The following is a 19,249-nucleotide window of genomic DNA, read 5'->3' as shown; positions in this document are numbered from 1 at the left end:
AAAATCACACTTTATCAAAACTGCCCAACTCTCATCCTAAATCTAACTTACTTAAAGCAAGTCAAAACTTTATTGTTTGCCTAGCACACATACCTTTATATTATTCAAATTAACTTCAACAAGATGAACATCATTTTCTTTAATTCTCTTTAAACTCTCCTCAACATTGGTTGGATTTGGTGGCTCATCAAATACTGGAAGAATCTTTTCACCTTTTACCACATCTGTAGGAACAAAAAGAACAAGAGTTTCACTGGCTGACATTATTACAGCGAATGCATTTATGAACTTAACGCAAACAACACACATGTACACGCACATTCAATACAACTAACCAGAAAATTTCCCCCACAATTTCTAAAAGATCCTTCATGTGTTAACACACATTTAAAGCACTCAAATAAAATGCCATCCTCTCGTATCATCTTCTCTGAGATTTAACTAGTAATTACTATAAAGGCAGTACGAATCACAGACTTAAAGAAACACAGCCTCAGTGAGAAGAGTAAGGTGATGAAGGACATGTGACCTCTTTCTCTTATGGCGAGTACTGTGCATGGGAAAAAGGGAAGGATGAGTAGGAATAGGGAAGGGGGAGACAGATAATGGTCCACAGAAGAGTTCCCAAGACAGAAATCCCCCAAATTACTGCCCTCCTTCACTCCGACCCCCAATCCTTCACCGTGTAAACCATATTCATATCCATGGCGAAAATACTACTAAGCAAAGCTGAAAGAGGACCCAGGAGCCTTGAATCCTCTAATGAGGTCTAAGTACACTTTGATGTGTATGTGAAGGTCTATAAACACATGTAACAAGCAAGCATTTTAATGGATAAGTTTTCTGGGGAGAAAACCTATAGCATCAGATTCATGGCAAATGACCCAAAAAAGTTAGTAGCAACTGACAGAAAGATTGACAGAAAGGGTCACTGTCTGGCTTAGTTCTTCCCTTCTGCCCTCCTCTAGCTTTTAGGAGCAAAACTCATCTTAAGATGAAGTATACTGGGGGCACCTGCGTGGCTCAGTCAGTTAAGTATCTGCCTTTAGCTCAGGTCATGATCCCAGGATCCTGGAATCAAGCCCTGCATCAGGCTCCCTGCTCTTCGGGGAGTCTGCTCCCTCTCCCTCTACCCCTCCCTCTGCTCTTGGTTCTCTCTCAAATAATTAAAATCTTAAAAAAAAAAAAAAAAAAGCCAAAGTATATTGAACAAATTCCCTCTAAGAGTACCTTGTTCTTTTCAAATTTATTACACATATACACACATAGCATCATGAGATCAATTTAGATGATGGCCTGAAAATTATTTTCCTGAGGAAAGTGGAAAGATCTGGATATATCTGACCTGGACGTATATATTAAAAGGAAGTATGCTCATTTTTTTTCAGATTTATCCTGTGGAAGAATAGAGAAATTTCAAGCTGTTCTGAAAGGCTAGGTTAGAACAGGTATAGACTGCCTGGAGGCAGAATTTGGTTCTATACAAGGATAAGCTTCCTCCCAGAGTTCTGCTAAAAGGACAGAGTGGGCTCCCTCTCACCTAAATTCAGCAAGGTAATCTTCTTCAAGATTGTAGATCAAGGGGGCTAGAGAAGAGCTTCCTCACTACAAAAAAAAAAACCTGAATGAGTTCTATCTCAATTCTGAATTTTACAAAACCAAAAGATTTCTTCCTCATTCCACAGAGTATGTGCATTTAAAGAGCACTGCTTCTGAATGAAGTAATGGATCCAGTAAATGGGATGCTGAAACCATTAAGAAAGGCTTATGGGAGACTTTAAGTGATGGATCAGATTACTAACATTTCAACACACTGATGAATTTTGACATATTCCCCAAAGAGGAATGACTAGACTTGATAGGCTTCCTAATGAGATTTAATCACTAAGAAGCACTCTTGCCCCCCCAAACCCTCCAAAACAAAAAACTGTACCTGAATCTGAGTAAGCCACTAGAAAATAATAGTTTAGAGAAACATAGGAGACAGAGAAGTAAGTAAAAGGTTACCACAAGGGGAAGATGGTAGCAGAGTAGGAGGACCCTGGGTTCATTTTGTCCCACAAATAACAACTAGGTAACTATCAAATCATCCTAAATACTCCAGAAATTGACCTGAAGACTGGCAGAACAGACTCCACAGCTAAAGGCAGAGAACAGGCCACATCAAAGAAGGTAAGAAGTGTAGAGATTTGGTCTGGGAGAGAAACAGATCATGGCCGCTGCAGTGGGGAGGAAGCCACAGTTGCAAAGGGTGAAAGACAGACTAGCACAAAGGGGAGTGCATGGGAAAAATGAATCCCCATAGCAACTGGCCTGGAAGTTAGAAGGGCCCTGAATTTCAGGAGTTCTTGCAACCAGGAAGCCTTAAAGCTTAGAGTTTTAAAGGTCAGTGTACTTGGCTGTGGGAGACCTCAGAGGACTTTGGGGCTGCTCTTGGAGGGAAAGCAAGCAAAGACTCTGTGGACATACAGCATGGAAACAGCAATCTGAAGAGTGCCTAGAGCACACAGTGGGGAGGTTAGCTGCTCATCTCGGAGTGTGACCCAGAGAAGCAGCATTCACCGGGAAACCTCTCAAGGAACAAAGGAATTGGCAGGTGTAATTTCCCTCCTCTGCCTCTCAGCATAAGCACAGGACCAACACTCACTACCTAATTTGTTTACACCAAGTCCTGCCCCTTCACTCTCTGGCAGATCGGCCCTTCCCTGCCACACTTGCCTCAATCCCAGCACAGCAGAACCCCTCACCCAGAAGACCAGCCCAAATTCCTGCCAATACCAAGTCTCCTGACACACGTTGTTTTGCAAGACCTCAGTTCCAGTGGTAGTGGTAAGAGGTTTCATTTCACAAGCAGATCAGAGCACATCTAGTTCAAATGTGCCACATTCAGGCAGGGACCAAATGCCCACAACAAGCAAAGAGAACCTCTGTAGACAACTGGCCTAGGATAAAGTGGCCAGACAAGGATAAAGTGGCCAGCACAGAACACCACGTCACACACGACACACACTGGAGACAATCCTAGAAGTACCAAGCCCTGGGAACAGTGGACACACTACACGGTAGGGCACTACAAGTCTTCTTTTTTTTTTTAATGATTTTATTTATTTACTTGACAGCGAGAGGAGGAATACAAGCATGGGGAGTGAGAGAGGGAGAAGCAGGTTCCCCGCCAAGCAGAGAGTCCTACACCGGGCTTGATCCCAGGACCTCAGGATCACTACCAGAGCCGAAAGCAGATGCCCAACAACTGAGCCACCCAGGCACTCCACTACAAGACCTCTTCATAAAGCCATTACCCTGAAGAACAGGAGATGCAGCTGACTTTCCTAACACAGAGGAAACAGGCACAGAGACGTAGACCAAATGAGAAGACAAAGGAATCTGTCCCAAATGAAAGAACAAAACAAGGCTGCAGCAGGAGATCCAAGCAAAACAGATAAAAGCAACATGCCTGATGGAAAATTTAAAGCAATGATCATAAGGATACTCACTGGACTTGAGAAATGAGTGGAGAACACCAGTGAGACCACTGTCATAGAGGTGAGGAATAACATACCACAGATAAGGAGCTCAAAAAATAAAATGAGAAACATGCATGATGGAATGAACAGCAAGATGGAAGAAGGAGAGGAACAAATTAATGACCTAAATGACAGAGCAATGGAAAGTAATCAAGTTGAACAAAAGAGAGAAAAAAGAATTACGCAAAACAAAAATAGGGAACTCAGTGACTCCTATCAAACCTAACCTTCATATTATAGGGTTCCCAGAAGAAGAGAGAAAAGGGGGCAGAGAATTTATCTGAAGAAATAACAGCTGAAAACTTCCCCTCATCAGGGAAGGAAACAAAAACCCAGATCCAGGAGGCAAAGAGAGCCCCAACAAAATCACCAAAGAAGGTCCACCCTAAGACATATTGTAATTAAAATATATAGTGATATATACTAAGTAGTAATACAGTAATATAGTGATAAAGAAAATATATTAAAAACAGCAAGACAAAAGACAGTTACAATACAAAGGAAACCCCCTAAGGCTACTGGGATTTTTCAGCAAAAACTCTTCAAGCCAGAGGAGAGTGGCATAATATATTCAAAGTGCTGAATGGGGAAAACTTAGAGCCAAGAATATTCTATCCCAGAAAGACTATCACCCAGAACAGGAGAGATAAAGAGTTTCCCAAACAAAAACTAAAGGGAGTTCATTACTATTAAACTTGCCCTGCAAGAACTATTAAAGGGGACTCTTTGAGTGGAAAGGAAAGACCAAAAATGAGAGTATGAAAGTAGGAAACACAAAAAGCAATTAAAAAAATTATTTCTGTAAAAAAAAAAAAATCAATCAAGGAACACACAAAATAAAAGGATGTAAAATATGACACTATATACCTAAAAGGTGGGGAGGAGAGGAGTAAAGAATGGGTTCAAACTTAAACAACCATCAACTTAATATAGACTATATGAAGATGTTATATACCTAATAATAACCACAAATCAAAAACCCCTAACGGATATACAAAAAATAAAGAGAAAAATCCAAATATATCACTAAAGAAAACCAGCAAACTATAAGAGACAAGAAATGACCAGAGGAAAAAATCTTCAGAAAGAATCACAAAACAAGTAATAAAATGGCAATAAATGCATATCTATCCAATAATTACTTTGAATGCAAATGGACTGAATGCTCCAATCAAAAGACAGTTAAAGAATGGGTAAAAAAACAAGATCCATCTATATGCTGCTTGGAAGAGACCCATTTTAGACTTAAAGACACCCGTAGACTGAAAGTGAGAGGATGGAGAAACACTTATGCAAATAGATGTCAAAAAGAATCTGGGAGTAGCAGTACTTATACTGGACAAAATAGACTTTTTTTTTTTTTAAGATTTTATTTATTTATTTGACAGAAATCACAAGTAGGCAGAGAGGCAGGCAGAGAGAGAGGAGGAAGCAGGCTCCCTGCTGAGCAGAAAGCCCGATGTGGGGCTCAAACCCAGGACCTGGGATCATGACCTGAGCCGAAGGCAGCGGCTTAACCCACTGAGCCACCCAGGCGCCCCCAAAATAGACTTTTTAAACAAAGACTTAACAAGAAGACGAAGAAGGATATTAAATAATCATAAAGAGAACAGCCCAACAAGAAGATATGACAAGAGTAAATATTTCTGCACCCATATACATAAAAGTCATTAACAAACATGAACTAATCAATAACAATACAATTATAGCAGGGGACTTTTACACCCTACTTACATCAATGGACAGATCATCTAAACAGAAAATCCACAAGGAAACAATGAATTTGAATGACACACTAGACCAGATAGACTTAACAGATATATTTGGAACATTCCATCCTAAAACAGCAGAATACACATTCTTTTCAAGTGCACACAGAACATTCTCCAGAACAGATCCCATATTAGGCCACAAAACAAACCTCAACAAATCCAAAAAGATCGAAGTCATACCATGCATCTTTTCTGACCACAATGCTATGAAACTAGGAGTCAACCACAAGAAAAAAATCTGGCAAGACCACAAATACATGGAAGTTAAATAACATGAAAACATGCTCATCAGTACTCATTATCAGGGAAATGCAAATCAAAACTATACGTCACGCCTGTCAGAATGGCTAAGAGAAAAAACACAAGAAACAAGTGTTAACAAGGATGTGGAGAAAAAGGAACCCTCCTCTTGCACTGTTGGTGGGAATGCAAACTGGGGCAGCCACAGTGGAAAACAGTAAGGGGGTTCCTCAGAAAGTTAAAAATAGAACTACCACATGATCTAGCAAATACTACTGAGTATTTACCCAAAGAATACAAAAGCGCTAATTCAAAGGGATACACGCACCCCTGTGTTAATGCAGCATTATTTACAATAGCCAAGATATGGAAGCAACCTAAGTGTCTATCCACAGAAGAATGGATAAAGAAAATATGGTGTGTGTGTGTTTATGTATGGAATATTATGGAATATTACTCAGCCATAAAAAAGAACAAGATCTTTCCATTTGTAGCAAACATGGATGAACATGGAGGACATTATGCTAAGTGAAATAAATCAGAGAAAGACAAATACCATATTATTTCACTTATACGTGGAATCTAAATAACAGAATAACAAACAAACATGGCTAGGCTCTTAAATATAGAAAACAAAGTCGTGGTTAGCAGAGGGCAAAGCAGTGTGGGGACAGGCGAAATAAAGGGAATTAAGAGGCATAAATATTCAGTTATAAAATAAATAAGGCACAGAGATGAAAAGTAGAGCATAGGGAATATAGTCAATATTATAATAACATGATAATATTGTATGGTTACAGATGATGACTACATTTATTTTATTTATTTATTTTTTTAAAAGATTTTATTTATTTGTCAGAGAGAGAGGAGAGCGAGCAAGCACAGGCAGACAGAATGGCAGGCAGAGGCAGAGGGAGAAGCAGGCTCCCCGCCAAGCAAGGAGCCCGATGTGGGACTCGATCCCAGGATGCTGGGATCATGACCTGAGCCGAAGGCAGCTGCTTAACCAACTGAGCCACCCAGGCGTCCCTGATGACTACATTTATTGTGGTGAGAACTGAGTAATGTACAGAATTGTTCCACCAGTATGCTGTACACCTGAAACTAATATTATATGTCAACTACACTTAATAAAAAAGAAAATCATAAGGAAAATATATTTATAGTTCTATACTGTAATTATCAAAAAGAATCCATATATAAGTGGATCCACACATTTCAAACTTGTGTTAAGGGTCAAAAGTAATATTATTGGGGTGCCTGGGTGGCTCTCAGTGGGTTAAAGCCTCTGCCTTCAGCTCAGGTCATGATTCCAGGGTCCTGGGATCGAGCCCCGCATTGGGCTCTCTGCTCTGCGGAGAACCTGTTTCCTCCTCTCTCTGCCTGCCTCTCTGCCTACTTGTGATCTCTGTCAAATAAATAAATAAAATCTTTAAAAAAAAAAAGTAATATTATTATTGAAAAATTAACTTATTAGAAATAGCTGCAGTATGATCCCATTTTTATAAAAAACAAAAGGCTATGTGTAATATGTATGTATAGATATATGTATATAACATGCATATATATATATGTATATACATATATATAAGTTTGTATGAACACAGTATAAGTCTAGAAGGACATACACCAAATTGTTAACAGGTAAGGGGGAGGGGGAGCAGAAGGCACGATGGCAATGAACAGAGACACTTTTACTTCTTACCTCATTTACTTGGATATTGTTCAAATGTGTTATAAAAGTACGTATTACTTTGGTCCTTTTAAAGCACCCTATAAATGAATTTTTTTTTAAAAAGCCTGGCCTTAGGCTATTTAGTATTAGTATCAAATTAAAAGGTTTAGGGGTTGAGTAGTTCTGTGATTTCTCCTGAATATGATTTATAATGTAGTTTTTTTGGTCAACATTGTTGTAGATTTCTTGAAAATCAGTAACACTCAAAATAAAAATGTCAACAAAAGCCAAGTTTGATTAGTTTTTATAGTATTTACTATTAGTATTATTTGGTGAGGTGAGAGTAGTTCCAATTACATTTGTTGACACATTAAGAATAAAATATTTAGGGGTGCCTGGGTGGCTCAGATAGTTAAGCATCTATCTGCCTTTGGCTCGGCTCATGATCTCCAGGTCTGGGGATCGAGCCCCACATCGGGCTCCCAGCTCAGTGGGGAGTCTGCGTCTTCTTCTTCCCCTCCCCCCTGCCTGTGCTCCATCTCAAATGAATAAATAAAATCTTTAAAAATAAAATAAAATATTTAATATTCTATTTTCAATGGTTTTCTACATCAGTACTATCTAATTGGAATCTCAGGTTTTAGGTACATACACAAAACATTTGGTATGTATATATTGAAGTTAATACATGGAGAAAACAAAATACATTTAACAAAGGATTGGAATTCACAATGGATTGTTAAGTACTTACTTGAAAAATGTTCTTGGTCGACACCATTACTGCTTCCCACTATATTACATAACTGGGCATTCGTTATCAAGTTGTGCATCCCAAGAATAGCTACAAGTATAGAAAAAGAGTTACTTTTATTTCCATCAGTTTCAAACATAAATAATTGATTATACAACCAAAAATTTCTGATTTTAACATTTTCTGAACATATTATTTTGCAGCCAAAAAAGGAGACAATGTGATTAAAAAATCACCTATAACCTCTTTCTCATTAATACCCCTATTACTTCACCCCTTATTTGGATTTAGATTTCCCCACATTTATGAATTCAGACACGCAACTGAAGCCAGCCTAACTAACCGTAAATGTAAATCTATACTTAGCTCCATCTGGTGGCTAAGAGAGAATACTGATATGATCTATTTTTGCTGCCCATTCTCACAAGGGTTCTAAGAACAATGCAATCTAAGGCAGATTTTCAACTTCAGCATTTTTACATTTGTTAACCTCATGTTCATTTACATTCATATTTTAGCTAAGAGTAAAATACCAAAAGTATAGCTGAATTCTCATCTTTAAGATTAAAGTAACATCCCTCAAAAATGACAGGAGAAATCTAGTTTTTGGTTTTAATGCCCCTTTGCACACATGTGGCAGAAGCTACAGTATGCCCCTGGCCCATTCCCCTCTGACGAAAGCACCATTTACAACTCCAATAGTCCTCAGCATCCCAAGGAATTAGACACCTGCTCTGGCACTAAGCACTGATTGTCCCCTTCCTGGGTCCTTCCCAAAGAACCATCACTCTTCCTTTAAAACATGTTAGCTTCTGGGGTTCCTTAGTGCTAAGATATCCCCCCACATGTCATATTTTTCTACCTCGATAAATGGGTGCATGCAGAGGCAGGTTGGGGAGATACCTGTCCAGGAAAGAAACCAGCAATGATGAAAACAACAGGGAGGTTTGGAGTGTTCCAGATACACTTCAGAAAGTAGGGAAAGTGGTAAGGATAGCTCAGGACTGCTTGTCTGCTTTCCAGTTACTCAACTTGGGGTCTTCCTTTTTTTCCCCGGTTTATTTTGTTTATTTTTAGTAATCTTGACACCCAAGGTGAGGCTCAAACTCACGAACCTAAGATCAAGAGTTGCATGCTCTTCTGAATGACCCAGCCAGATGCCCCTCATCTTGGGGTCTTAATGGTAAAATGGGACAGTAGTTGACCCTGGAGAGACTTTTTCAACGCTTAGATGGGACAGCTTCTAGCTGTGCACCAACTGGTGAAAGATTTTTTATAAAGACTTTCAAATAATGTAACATGGGAAAAGATGTCAAATAATACATTCCATTAACATAAAAATTTCACCACTGAGAGCATTTTAAAAAATGTAAGTCTTTGCCAGATTTATAGTATAAAAGACAAAGCCAAATATGTGGTCTACTGATTCAACAGCACTTTACTAGGCAAAGGAAGCATCAGTATGATATAAGTGCTGGCATTCCCCTCTCCTCCCCTCCCTTCCCCACTCATTCACCCATTTGTTTTAGGAGATACCTGCAAGGTCACACAATTCTGTATCAGAAGCACTTGTCAAAGCTTCTTCTAATTCCGGATCAAGAGATATTTTTTCTTCTGTGAAAGTCTGCATAGGTTTCTGTTTCGGGATAAATATTTTCCCTGTAAAATAAAGCAGTGTGTTAATTGCGATATTTCTATTAACTACTCATTACCATTTTACTCTTTTAACAAAAATTATGAAAAGTATGTACAACTGAAGCTGAGGGAAAAAGTCAAGATAAATATCTACAATAATGTTTCATCTTCAGATTTTTTTTTTTTAAAGATTTATTTATTTGACAGAGAGAGAGAGAGACAGCGAGAAAGGGAACACAAGATGGGGGAGTGGGAGAGGAAGAAGCAGGCTTTCCACAGAGCAGGGAGCCCGATGCGGGGATCGATCCCAGGACCCTGGGATCATGACCTGAGCTGAAGGCAGACGCTTAATGACTGAGCCACCCAGGTGCCCCGATCTTCAGGTTTTTTTTTTTTTTTTTGGTACGGGAATGGGGGGTTAGAAAATTCATCTACTATCCTGCTCTAAGATTAGGAGTCTGAAAACACTTTGGGAAAATCTTTACCTATAAAATGGCATAATGATGCTTCACTTAGGAACTGTTGTGAAGCTAAATGAAATAATGCTCATAAAAAAAAAAGCAGAGTGTCTGGCTCAAACAGCATTCTTTATCTTGGCTATACAGGGATTATTTTCCTTATTAATGTAAAAAATTCCTGTTTTAGCTTCATTGTACTTATGATTTTCAATGTCAACAACCTCAAATATTGTTTTTTAAATAAATAAAACATACATCAATGCATTCATAAAAAAAATGTTTCATTTTCAGTATGTATTTTAAATTTCCAGGGCAATATTAGGGCTGGCTGCACAATCTGGAATGAAGGAGGAAAAAAAAAAAATCAACTGAGAAACTGTTCTATTTGTGAAAATAAAAATAGGCTCTTTTGGGAGTAATTACGAGTTACTCAACAAATACTGAATCAAACGATGAATGTAGGAATAAAATTTAGAAATCTCTAAAACTTTTAGAGATAAAAACAAACAAACAATGGAATCCACTTTCTTACTCTTAAGCAACAAACTGTTGGCCAAGGGAACAATCAAGTTTATGAGCCCAGAAATTCAAGATCTAATTGCAAAGAAATTCCTGTATGTCCTAAGGGGTATCTGGAAACTTTAGGTCACTATTCTTCTAAGCCTTAATGGATGCTAAAAAGGTTACCTGTTAAGAAACTTACAGGTTTTTAGAAAACTAAAATCTTTATTAGGTGAAAACCAGTGTTTTATTACCACATGTTCAATGCAAGAGTGAAAACATGAAGGAAATGGAAAATGGTAATGATGTAACTGCAGCACAAGCTGACCAAGACATACTCCTACATGGTGGGCACTGGGTTACCAAGAATGCCTCTGGTTTCTCTCCCAAGACAAGTGAAAAGTCTCACTAAATGATCTAGAAAGGTCTATGCATACCTTCACAGAAGTGCCGATTTCTTTTCCATTAGGAAAACTACCAGGGAAATATGCAAGATTATGTGGCGTGATGAATCTATGCAGTGCTCTATCAAAAGAATGTCTGTGGGCTTATAAGTAGTATAGTGAGTGTTGTGTACTTCTTATTCAAAATATACCTCAACCCGTGCAACCAAAAGGAATCCTTCCACAACAGACTGCTTCTAGCAATCTGGCCAAAACTGTTCAGCTATTTTCTACTAAGCCACCTAAAGGACCTTAATTTCTGATATTATGTTTTTTATGGTGAGCATTTCCATTTGTTTCTTATTAAGAAAATAGTTTCCACATCTCTGCTGAAATTCCTCCTCTGTTTATGCATGCTGTGTACCTTGTCCACTAGATTCTTTGGCATTTTTGTTATAGTTATTTTGAAGTCCCTAGCTGATAACACCAATATCCGTGTCATGTCTAAGTCTTATATTGACTGTTATTTTCTTGAGTATGGGGAATATGTATCTTAAGATCTTTGGCTGCATGCTAGGCATTTTTGTATAGAAGTATAGCAGAGACTGAAGGAAATGATATTTCTTCTTAGAGGCATGTCCTGTAGGTCAGGGCTGAATCAATATGCTCTACAATTGAGCTGAATCTGGGCTTTGTCACTTTAGTTTGAGTCAGTTCCTCACTGGCTTCAAACATTCTGAATATAGGATCAGGACTTTCTCTCCAGGAAAGCCTCAGATTACAACCCTCATGGGGTTCTGGAGATCTGTGCTCCCTCCCTCCTTTTTTGAACTATGAACTGTGAGGAATTTCTACTGACATGAAGCCCAGGCTGCCAGCTTTCTGATTGAATGGGAGCTGCCCTTGTTTTCCTCTCCCACCCCCTGATTTCTGGGCTTTGGCAGATCTCTCAGGCCCCTTCACCTAGTCTACTCTACACTCTGTGATGTTGGGGTTGGCCTGGAAGGGTTTTCTCCCAGCCCTCCTGCCTCTCTGAGCTGAAAACCTATACCTCAGGAATTTTCTCTCAGCTCTGCCTCACTGACTTTGTTCTTCTAATATCCTTAGCACTAAATGAAGACCTAAGGGAAAGAAGTGGGAGTAGTGCAATCTTAGCATCTCTAAAGCTGCACTGTCCAATATAGTAGCCACTAGCCACATGTGATTATTTACATTTAAATTAAATTAATTAAAATTAGAAATTCAGTTCCTCAGTCATACTAGGCACATTTCAAGTATTTGATAGCTACATTTGGGTAGCATGTAGCCACCACACTGGTTAGCACAGACACTGACCATTTCCATTATGGCAGAAAGTTCTAGTGGATAGCACTGCTGTAGCACTTCTCTGGATTTCTAATCTATCATCTAATCCAAACATAATCATTAAAAGTTTGTTAAAAATTAGGCTGACTTCTCCTGACTCCTATGATGGTTTTCTGCTTCTCCCTACATTTCAGTCAGCCAAGAGAGAAGTATGTCACTGATCTAATGGAGGGCTTGTCACTTTCTATTATAGGTTTTTTTTTTTAAGATTTTATTTTATTTATTTGACAGAGATCACAAGTAGACAGAGAGGCAGGCAGAGAGAGAGGAAGGGAAGCAGGCTCCCTGCTTCACAGAGAGCCCGATGTGGGGCTTGATCCCAGGACCCTGGGATCATGACCCGAGCCGAAGGCAGAGGCTTTAACCTGCTGAGCCACCCAGGCGCCCCGGCTTGTCACTTTCTAAAGTCATTTAGGTTTGTGTCCTCAAGCTCTCTGACAGATTTTTAAAAACGATAATGATGTACTTATACTGCTTGTCTGGGTTAGTACATAAGAACAATAGTCTCTTGCAACTTTTTACATTTGAGTTAGAAGTCTTTCTGGTTAAGCATTATTTTAAAAATGGCATTTGGTCAGTCCACAATATATTTGTATTAGTAAGGATGTTTTTAACTGCAAGTAATATAATACTCAATTAAAAGTGGTTTAAGGGTGCCTGGGTGGCTCAGTCGGTTGGACGTCTGCCTTTAGCTCAGGTCACGATCCCAGAGTCCTGGGATCAGGCCCCACATTTGGCTCCCTGCTCAGTGGGAAGCCTGCTCCTCCCTTTCCCTCTGTCTGCCACTTCCCCCTGCTTTTGCTCTGTCTCTGTCAAATAAATAAATAAAATCTTAAAAAAAAAAAAAAAAGTGGTTTAAACTGGTGCGTCTTAGGCTTTAATGTGCACCTCACTCACCTGGTGATCTTATTAAAGTACAAATTCTGATCAGTAGGTCTCACATGGGATCTGAGTTTCTGCATCTAACTAATCTCCAAAATGATGCCAATACTGACCCACAGACCACTTCGAAAGCAGCAAGACTTCAAACAATAAGTATTTTTTTTTAATCTCAGTAAGTCCACCCATAGGTGGTTGTAGGGTTGGTTCAGTGGCTCAGTGTTGACATCAAGGCCCAGGATCTTTCCATTCTTCTCTTTGGTTATAATCAGCATAAAGGCCTTTGTTCTCAGGCGATTAGTCTCAAGATGATTTCTGCAACACTAAGTATCAAGACCTCATGTGACAAGGTCAGGGCAAGAAGGAGGGACATAATTTTTATAAGGAAATCTTTATAAGGAAAACCATGCAGACTTCGCCTCAGGTTTCTCTGGCCAGAACTGGTCATATGTCCAACTGCAGGGGTGGCATTTTCATTCTATTTCAGAGACAGGTTCTGCCAGTAAGGCTGAAGGGATCTGTGAATTGTTACTGAAAATGCCAACCACAGAGTGTGTCCAATATTAAACTGGATGCAGGACAGCTCTGTGCTTCTTTGATTCCCTGAACATTTTGCTATAGCTACACAGACACATTCTGCTTATTTGTCTTCTGTAAAATTTACAAGGGCATGGTTTTTGTTCTCTGTTTATCTCTACATCCTTGCCTAGTGCACAGCAGGCAAGCCAATTTGTTGAATAATTTGGTGATGACCTCCAGTTCAACTACATCATTTTATAAAGCATAATTTAAATACCCTGGTTCTAAGTTACACAGCAATGTGAACACTAGAACACAGGTTCCCAAACTCCGAATCCAGTGTTTCTTCCAATAAACTGGTAGCTTTCAAACTTAACTTTTTTTTAGCAGTAGACTTTCCCCCTCATATAGCTATATATATGATGGTATCCATAACTGATCTACTTCGTACCAAATTTTGGAGTTCTGATGATTATTAGATAATTTTTTATTCTTGGTCGGCAAAAGCAAATCCAAATCATTACATCCTGATAACTCCATAGTACTTTTCTCAGTGGTTTGACAGTATAATTTTTTAAAAAGGTTTTTATTTATTTGACAGAACACAAGCAGGGGGAGCAGCAGAGAGAAGAGGAGAAGCAGGCTCCCTACTGAGCAGGGAGCCTGATGCAGGGCTTGATCCCAGGACCCTGGGATCATGACCTGAGCCGAAGACAGATGCCCAACCAACTGAGCCACCCAAGCGCCCCAGTTGACAGTATAATTAAAGTGGCTTAGAATTCATGACTTTAATTGTCATTTTAGGATAATTACGTTATCCTGAGCTCAGTCTCACCTGCATTTTCAACAGTCTATGGCAGTAGTTTTAGAGACTGGCTGCACACTGGATTCACCTGGGGGACTTTAAAAAATTCTGATGTCTAAGTCCCACTCCAGCGATTCTGATTTAATTGGTCTGGTGCACTATATGAGACAGCTGGATTTTTAAAAGCTCTCTAGGGATTCTAATGCATAGCAGTCAAGGTTGAGAACCACTAGGTTATGGTACTCACTTACTAAACAAAACTACACAACCTATCAAATAGCTGCCCATGTCTTATTCTCGGGACCAGTGGAATCTAAAGCATTATAAAAATCTAAAATGTTTATTTTTGTTATCCTCATCTACATTCCATAGAGGCATTATTAATATCTAATTTTTCCCATACATAAACTTTTGCTAATACTTACAAATACAAAATGTATCTCATCATAAAAAACAATAAAGCAAAACAACAAAATTTCAAAGGACTTACAGAAAAGTTCCTGTGATACAGAATTTTACTGTTAAGTTATACAGCTCTGAGACAGTTTGGTACCTCACCCGGCACTCCTCTTTATAATAAATTCTCTGTACATAGACATTTTTGTTGTAGGTGTATTCAGCCTGTACAATATTTTAACAATATGAAAAGTAATTACTTCATATTTCTTCATGGTTAGTTTAACACTAACACTGTAACAATGATCTTTTTTCTTTTTTTAAATTTTTTCAGCATAACAGTATTCATTATTTTTGCACCACACCCAGTGCTCCATGCAATCCGTGCCCTCTACAATACCCACCACCTGGTGCCCCCAACCTCCCACCCCCAACCCCTTCAAAATTCTCAGATCGTTTTTCAGAGTCCATAGTCTCTCATGGTTCACCTCCCCTTCCAATTTCCCTCAACTCCCTTCTCCTCTCCATCTCCCCTTGTCCTCCATGCTATTTGTAACAATGATCTTTTAATGCATATATACAAAATCTAATTATAGAAAACTAATAGTACCTAAGGAGATCCCCCAAATTAATTTATAGACCTAAACAATCCCTTTCAAAATCTCAGCTGACTTCTTTGCAGACAGTGACAAGGTAATGCTAAAACTCACAGAAATCCAAGGGATTCAAGACAGCCAAATCATCTTGAAAAAGAAGAACAAACTGGACTTACAGTTTCCAATTTCAAACTTAATACAAAGCTACTGTAATCAAGACAGTATTATGCTGCATAAGAAAGACATCTGGATCAATGGAATAGAACTGAGAGTCCAGAAATAAAACCTTTATGTTTATGGTCAACTGAATGTCTACAAGGGTACCAAGACAATTCAATGGAGAAAGAATTGTCTTTTCAACAAATGGTGCTAGGAGAACTGCATAGCTATATGAAAAAGAATGAAGTCAATCCCCTACCTCTTACCATACAGAAATATTAATTCAAAATGGATTATAGACCTAGATTTAAAAACTGAAACTATAACACTCTAAGGAAAAGCTGTAAGAGTAAATTTCCATGACCCTGTGTTAGGCAAAGGTTTTTGGATAGGATATCACAAGCACAAATGACATAAATAAATAAATAATAAATTGAACTATACCAAAATTTACAACTTTTGTGGGGCAAATGATGCCACCAAGAAAGTGAAGAGAAGGGGCACCTGGGTGGCTCAGTGGGTTAAGCCTCTGTCTTTGGCTCGGGTCATGATCTCAGGGTCCTGGGATTGAGCCCTTCATCGGGCTCTCTGCTCAGCGGGGAGCCTGCTCCCAGCCCCCTGCCCTCTGCCTGCCTCTCTGCCTACTTGTGATCTCTGTCTGTCAAATAAATAAAATCTTTTTTAAAAAATTAGTTAAAAAAAAAAGAAAGTGAAGAGAAAAGCTACAGAAAGGTTAAAAAATGTTTTTTAAATCATGTACCTGATAAGGAACTTGAATCCAGAACATATAAAGAAAGCTCATCAATAGTAAGTCAATGACTGATGTAAAACATCAGGAATTTTTTTAAGGTTTTATTTTAATCACTCAGTGCTCATCATAACAAGTGCGTTACTTAATCCTCATCACCTATTTTACCCATGCTCCTACCCACCTCCCTTCTGGTAACCGTTAATTAGTCTGTTCTCTATAGTTAAGAATCTTTTTTGTGGTTTGTCTGCTTTTTTCTTCTTTTTCAACTGTTCTGTTTCTTAAATTCCACATATGAGTGATATCGTACGGTATTTGTCTTTGACTGACTTATTTCACTTAGCATTATACTCTGTAACTCCATCCAAGTCACTGCAAATGGCAAAATATCATTCTTTTTTATGGCTGAGTAATATTTGTGTGTGTGTGTATGTGTGTGTGTGAGAGAGAGAGAGAGAGAGAGAGAGATCTGCTTTATCCATTCATCTACTGATGGACACTTGGGCTATTGTACATAATGCTGCTATAAACTTAAGTGTGGATATATTCCTTTGAATTCGTGTTTTTGTATTCTTTGGGTAAATAACTAGTAGTGTGATTGCTAGATCATAGGGTAGTTCTATTTTTAACTTTTTGAGGAACCCTCATACTCATAATGCTACACCAGTTTGCATTCCCACCAACAGTGCAAGACGGTTCCTTTTTCTCCACATCCTTGCCAACACTTGATTCTTGTTTTTGATTTTAACCAGTCTGACAGGTATGAGGTGATAAAACTGTAGTTTTAATTTGCATTTCCCTGATGATGAGTGATGTTGAGCATGTTTTCATGTGTCTGTTGGCCATCTATATGTCTTCTTTGGAGAAATGTCTGTTCATGTCTTCTGCCCATTTTCTAATTAAGTGTTTGGTTTTGGGGTGTTCAGATGTGTGAGTTCTTTCTATACTTTGGATACTAACCCTTCATCAGATAGATCATTTGCAAATATCTTCTCCCATTCAGTAGGTTGCCTTTTAATTATATTGTTCCTTTGTTGTGCAGAAGCTTTTTATTTGATGTGGTCCCAATACTTTATTTTTGCTTTTGTTTCCCTGTTCTCAAAGGACCTAGCAAAATAATTTTTAAAAACCTAATTTCAAAATGGGCAAAAGATTTGAACAGACATTTCTCCAAAGAAGATACACAGATGTCTAACAGGACATGAAAAAAAAATGTTTAATGTCATTAGTCATTGCGGAAATGCAAATCAAAACCATAACACATTATCACTTCACACCTACTAGTATGACTACAATCAAAAGGACAGACAAGTGACAAGGATGTGGAGAAACTGGAACCGTAATATAATGCTGATGGGAATATAAAATGGTGCAGCCACTCTGGAACAGTTTGGCAGCTCTTCAAATTGTTAAACATAGTTAACATGTGACCCAGTAATTCTATTCCTAAGCATACACCTAAGAGAAATGAAAACATGTGTCTACACAACAACTTGTACCCAAATATTCACAGCAGCATTATCCATAATAGCTAAAAAGTGAAACGATCCAAATGTCCACCAACTTATGACATTTATTCATACAATGACATATGATTCAGCCATAAAAAGAAACGAAACACTGATACATGCCACAACAGGGGTGAAACCCCAAAATATTTTGCTAAATGAAAAAAGCTCATCATAAATACAGATTGCATGATTCTATTTATACAAAATGTCCAGACAGGCAAATTTAAAGAGATAGAAAGTAGATCAGTGGTTTCCTAGGGCTAGAAATAGAGTGAGGAATTGGCTGCTAGTGAGTGAGTGAGACGGACTGCTAATGGGTAGGTACATGATTTGTTTTTGGGTGATGAAGATGTTCTAACCTGAAGACTGTGGTGACATTTGCACAACTCTGCAATATACTAAAAACCATTAAATTGTATACTCCAAATGGGTAGTGTTATAGTGTGGACTGCATCTTAATAAAGATTTCAAAAAACCACGAAGGGGCTGATATATCAAATCTAGGTTTTCTGTCTTCCCAAGTGAATTTATATTCACCCCCTAAAATGTAAAGAAAAAAGATAATGTTCTAGGATATATTAAGTGAGACAGCAGGTTTGGGCTTCTTAACCAAAACCAGCTGTTTTCTGAGAAGTACATCATTAGCAAAATGCTAGACTGATCCCATATACCAGAAAATCCCTTTCTAAACGTGTGCCCTAATTAAGTCTTTTATCAGTTAGATTTAAGCTAAAAATCTTAATGACTATGAGACATCAACAAATATAATAGACCTTTATAATGGTTAGTTTGATTTGCACCCTCAATATCTCACAGGATGAGTGAAATGTTAGGCTTCTGTCAGATGCAGAGGTGTTTTGTTCGGGGGTGTTTCTGCAGACAGTAAGGAAGTGCACCACAAATTTGGTATTGCTTTTACATAAAACTATTGAGCTTATTAGTATCATACTTTAGTATGATCATCTTGATTCTTTTGTGTTTTTTCAAAACACAGATTATTTCTTTAAAGAAATCTCCATCTCATTCTGGTAAAATGACTTAACATATATAAAGGAATTGGTATATGACAAACATAATAGATACACATTAATTCTTTATTCTTACATTCTCATTCTTAATACTCTTATATTTCTCTTGGGATTTCTTGCATATGTGTGTGTGACAGAGACAGAGATGGAGTTTTCCAAAACAAACTAACAAACCAAGAAGACTGAAAACTATATAGTCCCACGTATCTTTGTTAGTGGTTCTTAAACTCAAGAATGGAAATAGGCTAGGCATGGTTATTTTTAAAAAAGCTCCCTAGGTGATTCTGATAATTACCTACTCAAA

At 38.2% G+C, this 19,249-nt stretch overlaps 1 protein-coding gene across 2 annotated transcripts in view; it reads right to left on the bottom strand.

The window, feature by feature from the left end:
* TMOD3 (tropomodulin 3) overlaps positions 1–19,249 on the bottom strand; it is a 79,261-nt gene that overhangs the window by 11,072 nt on the left and 48,940 nt on the right. For both annotated transcript variants that reach the window (XM_047737116.1, XM_047737117.1), the window contains exons 4-6: positions 9,499–9,621; positions 7,963–8,052; positions 94–224 (exon numbers count right to left, since the gene is read on the bottom strand). In XM_047737116.1, coding sequence (XP_047593072.1) covers positions 94–224; positions 7,963–8,052; positions 9,499–9,621 — 344 coding nt within the window. The remainder of the gene's footprint in view (positions 1–93; positions 225–7,962; positions 8,053–9,498; positions 9,622–19,249) is intronic.

Source organism: Lutra lutra, chromosome 7 (genome assembly GCF_902655055.1).
Source record: "Lutra lutra chromosome 7, mLutLut1.2, whole genome shotgun sequence".
Lineage (NCBI taxonomy): Eukaryota > Metazoa > Chordata > Mammalia > Carnivora > Mustelidae > Lutra > Lutra lutra.
This window is presented reverse-complemented; position numbering and strand designations above follow the sequence as displayed.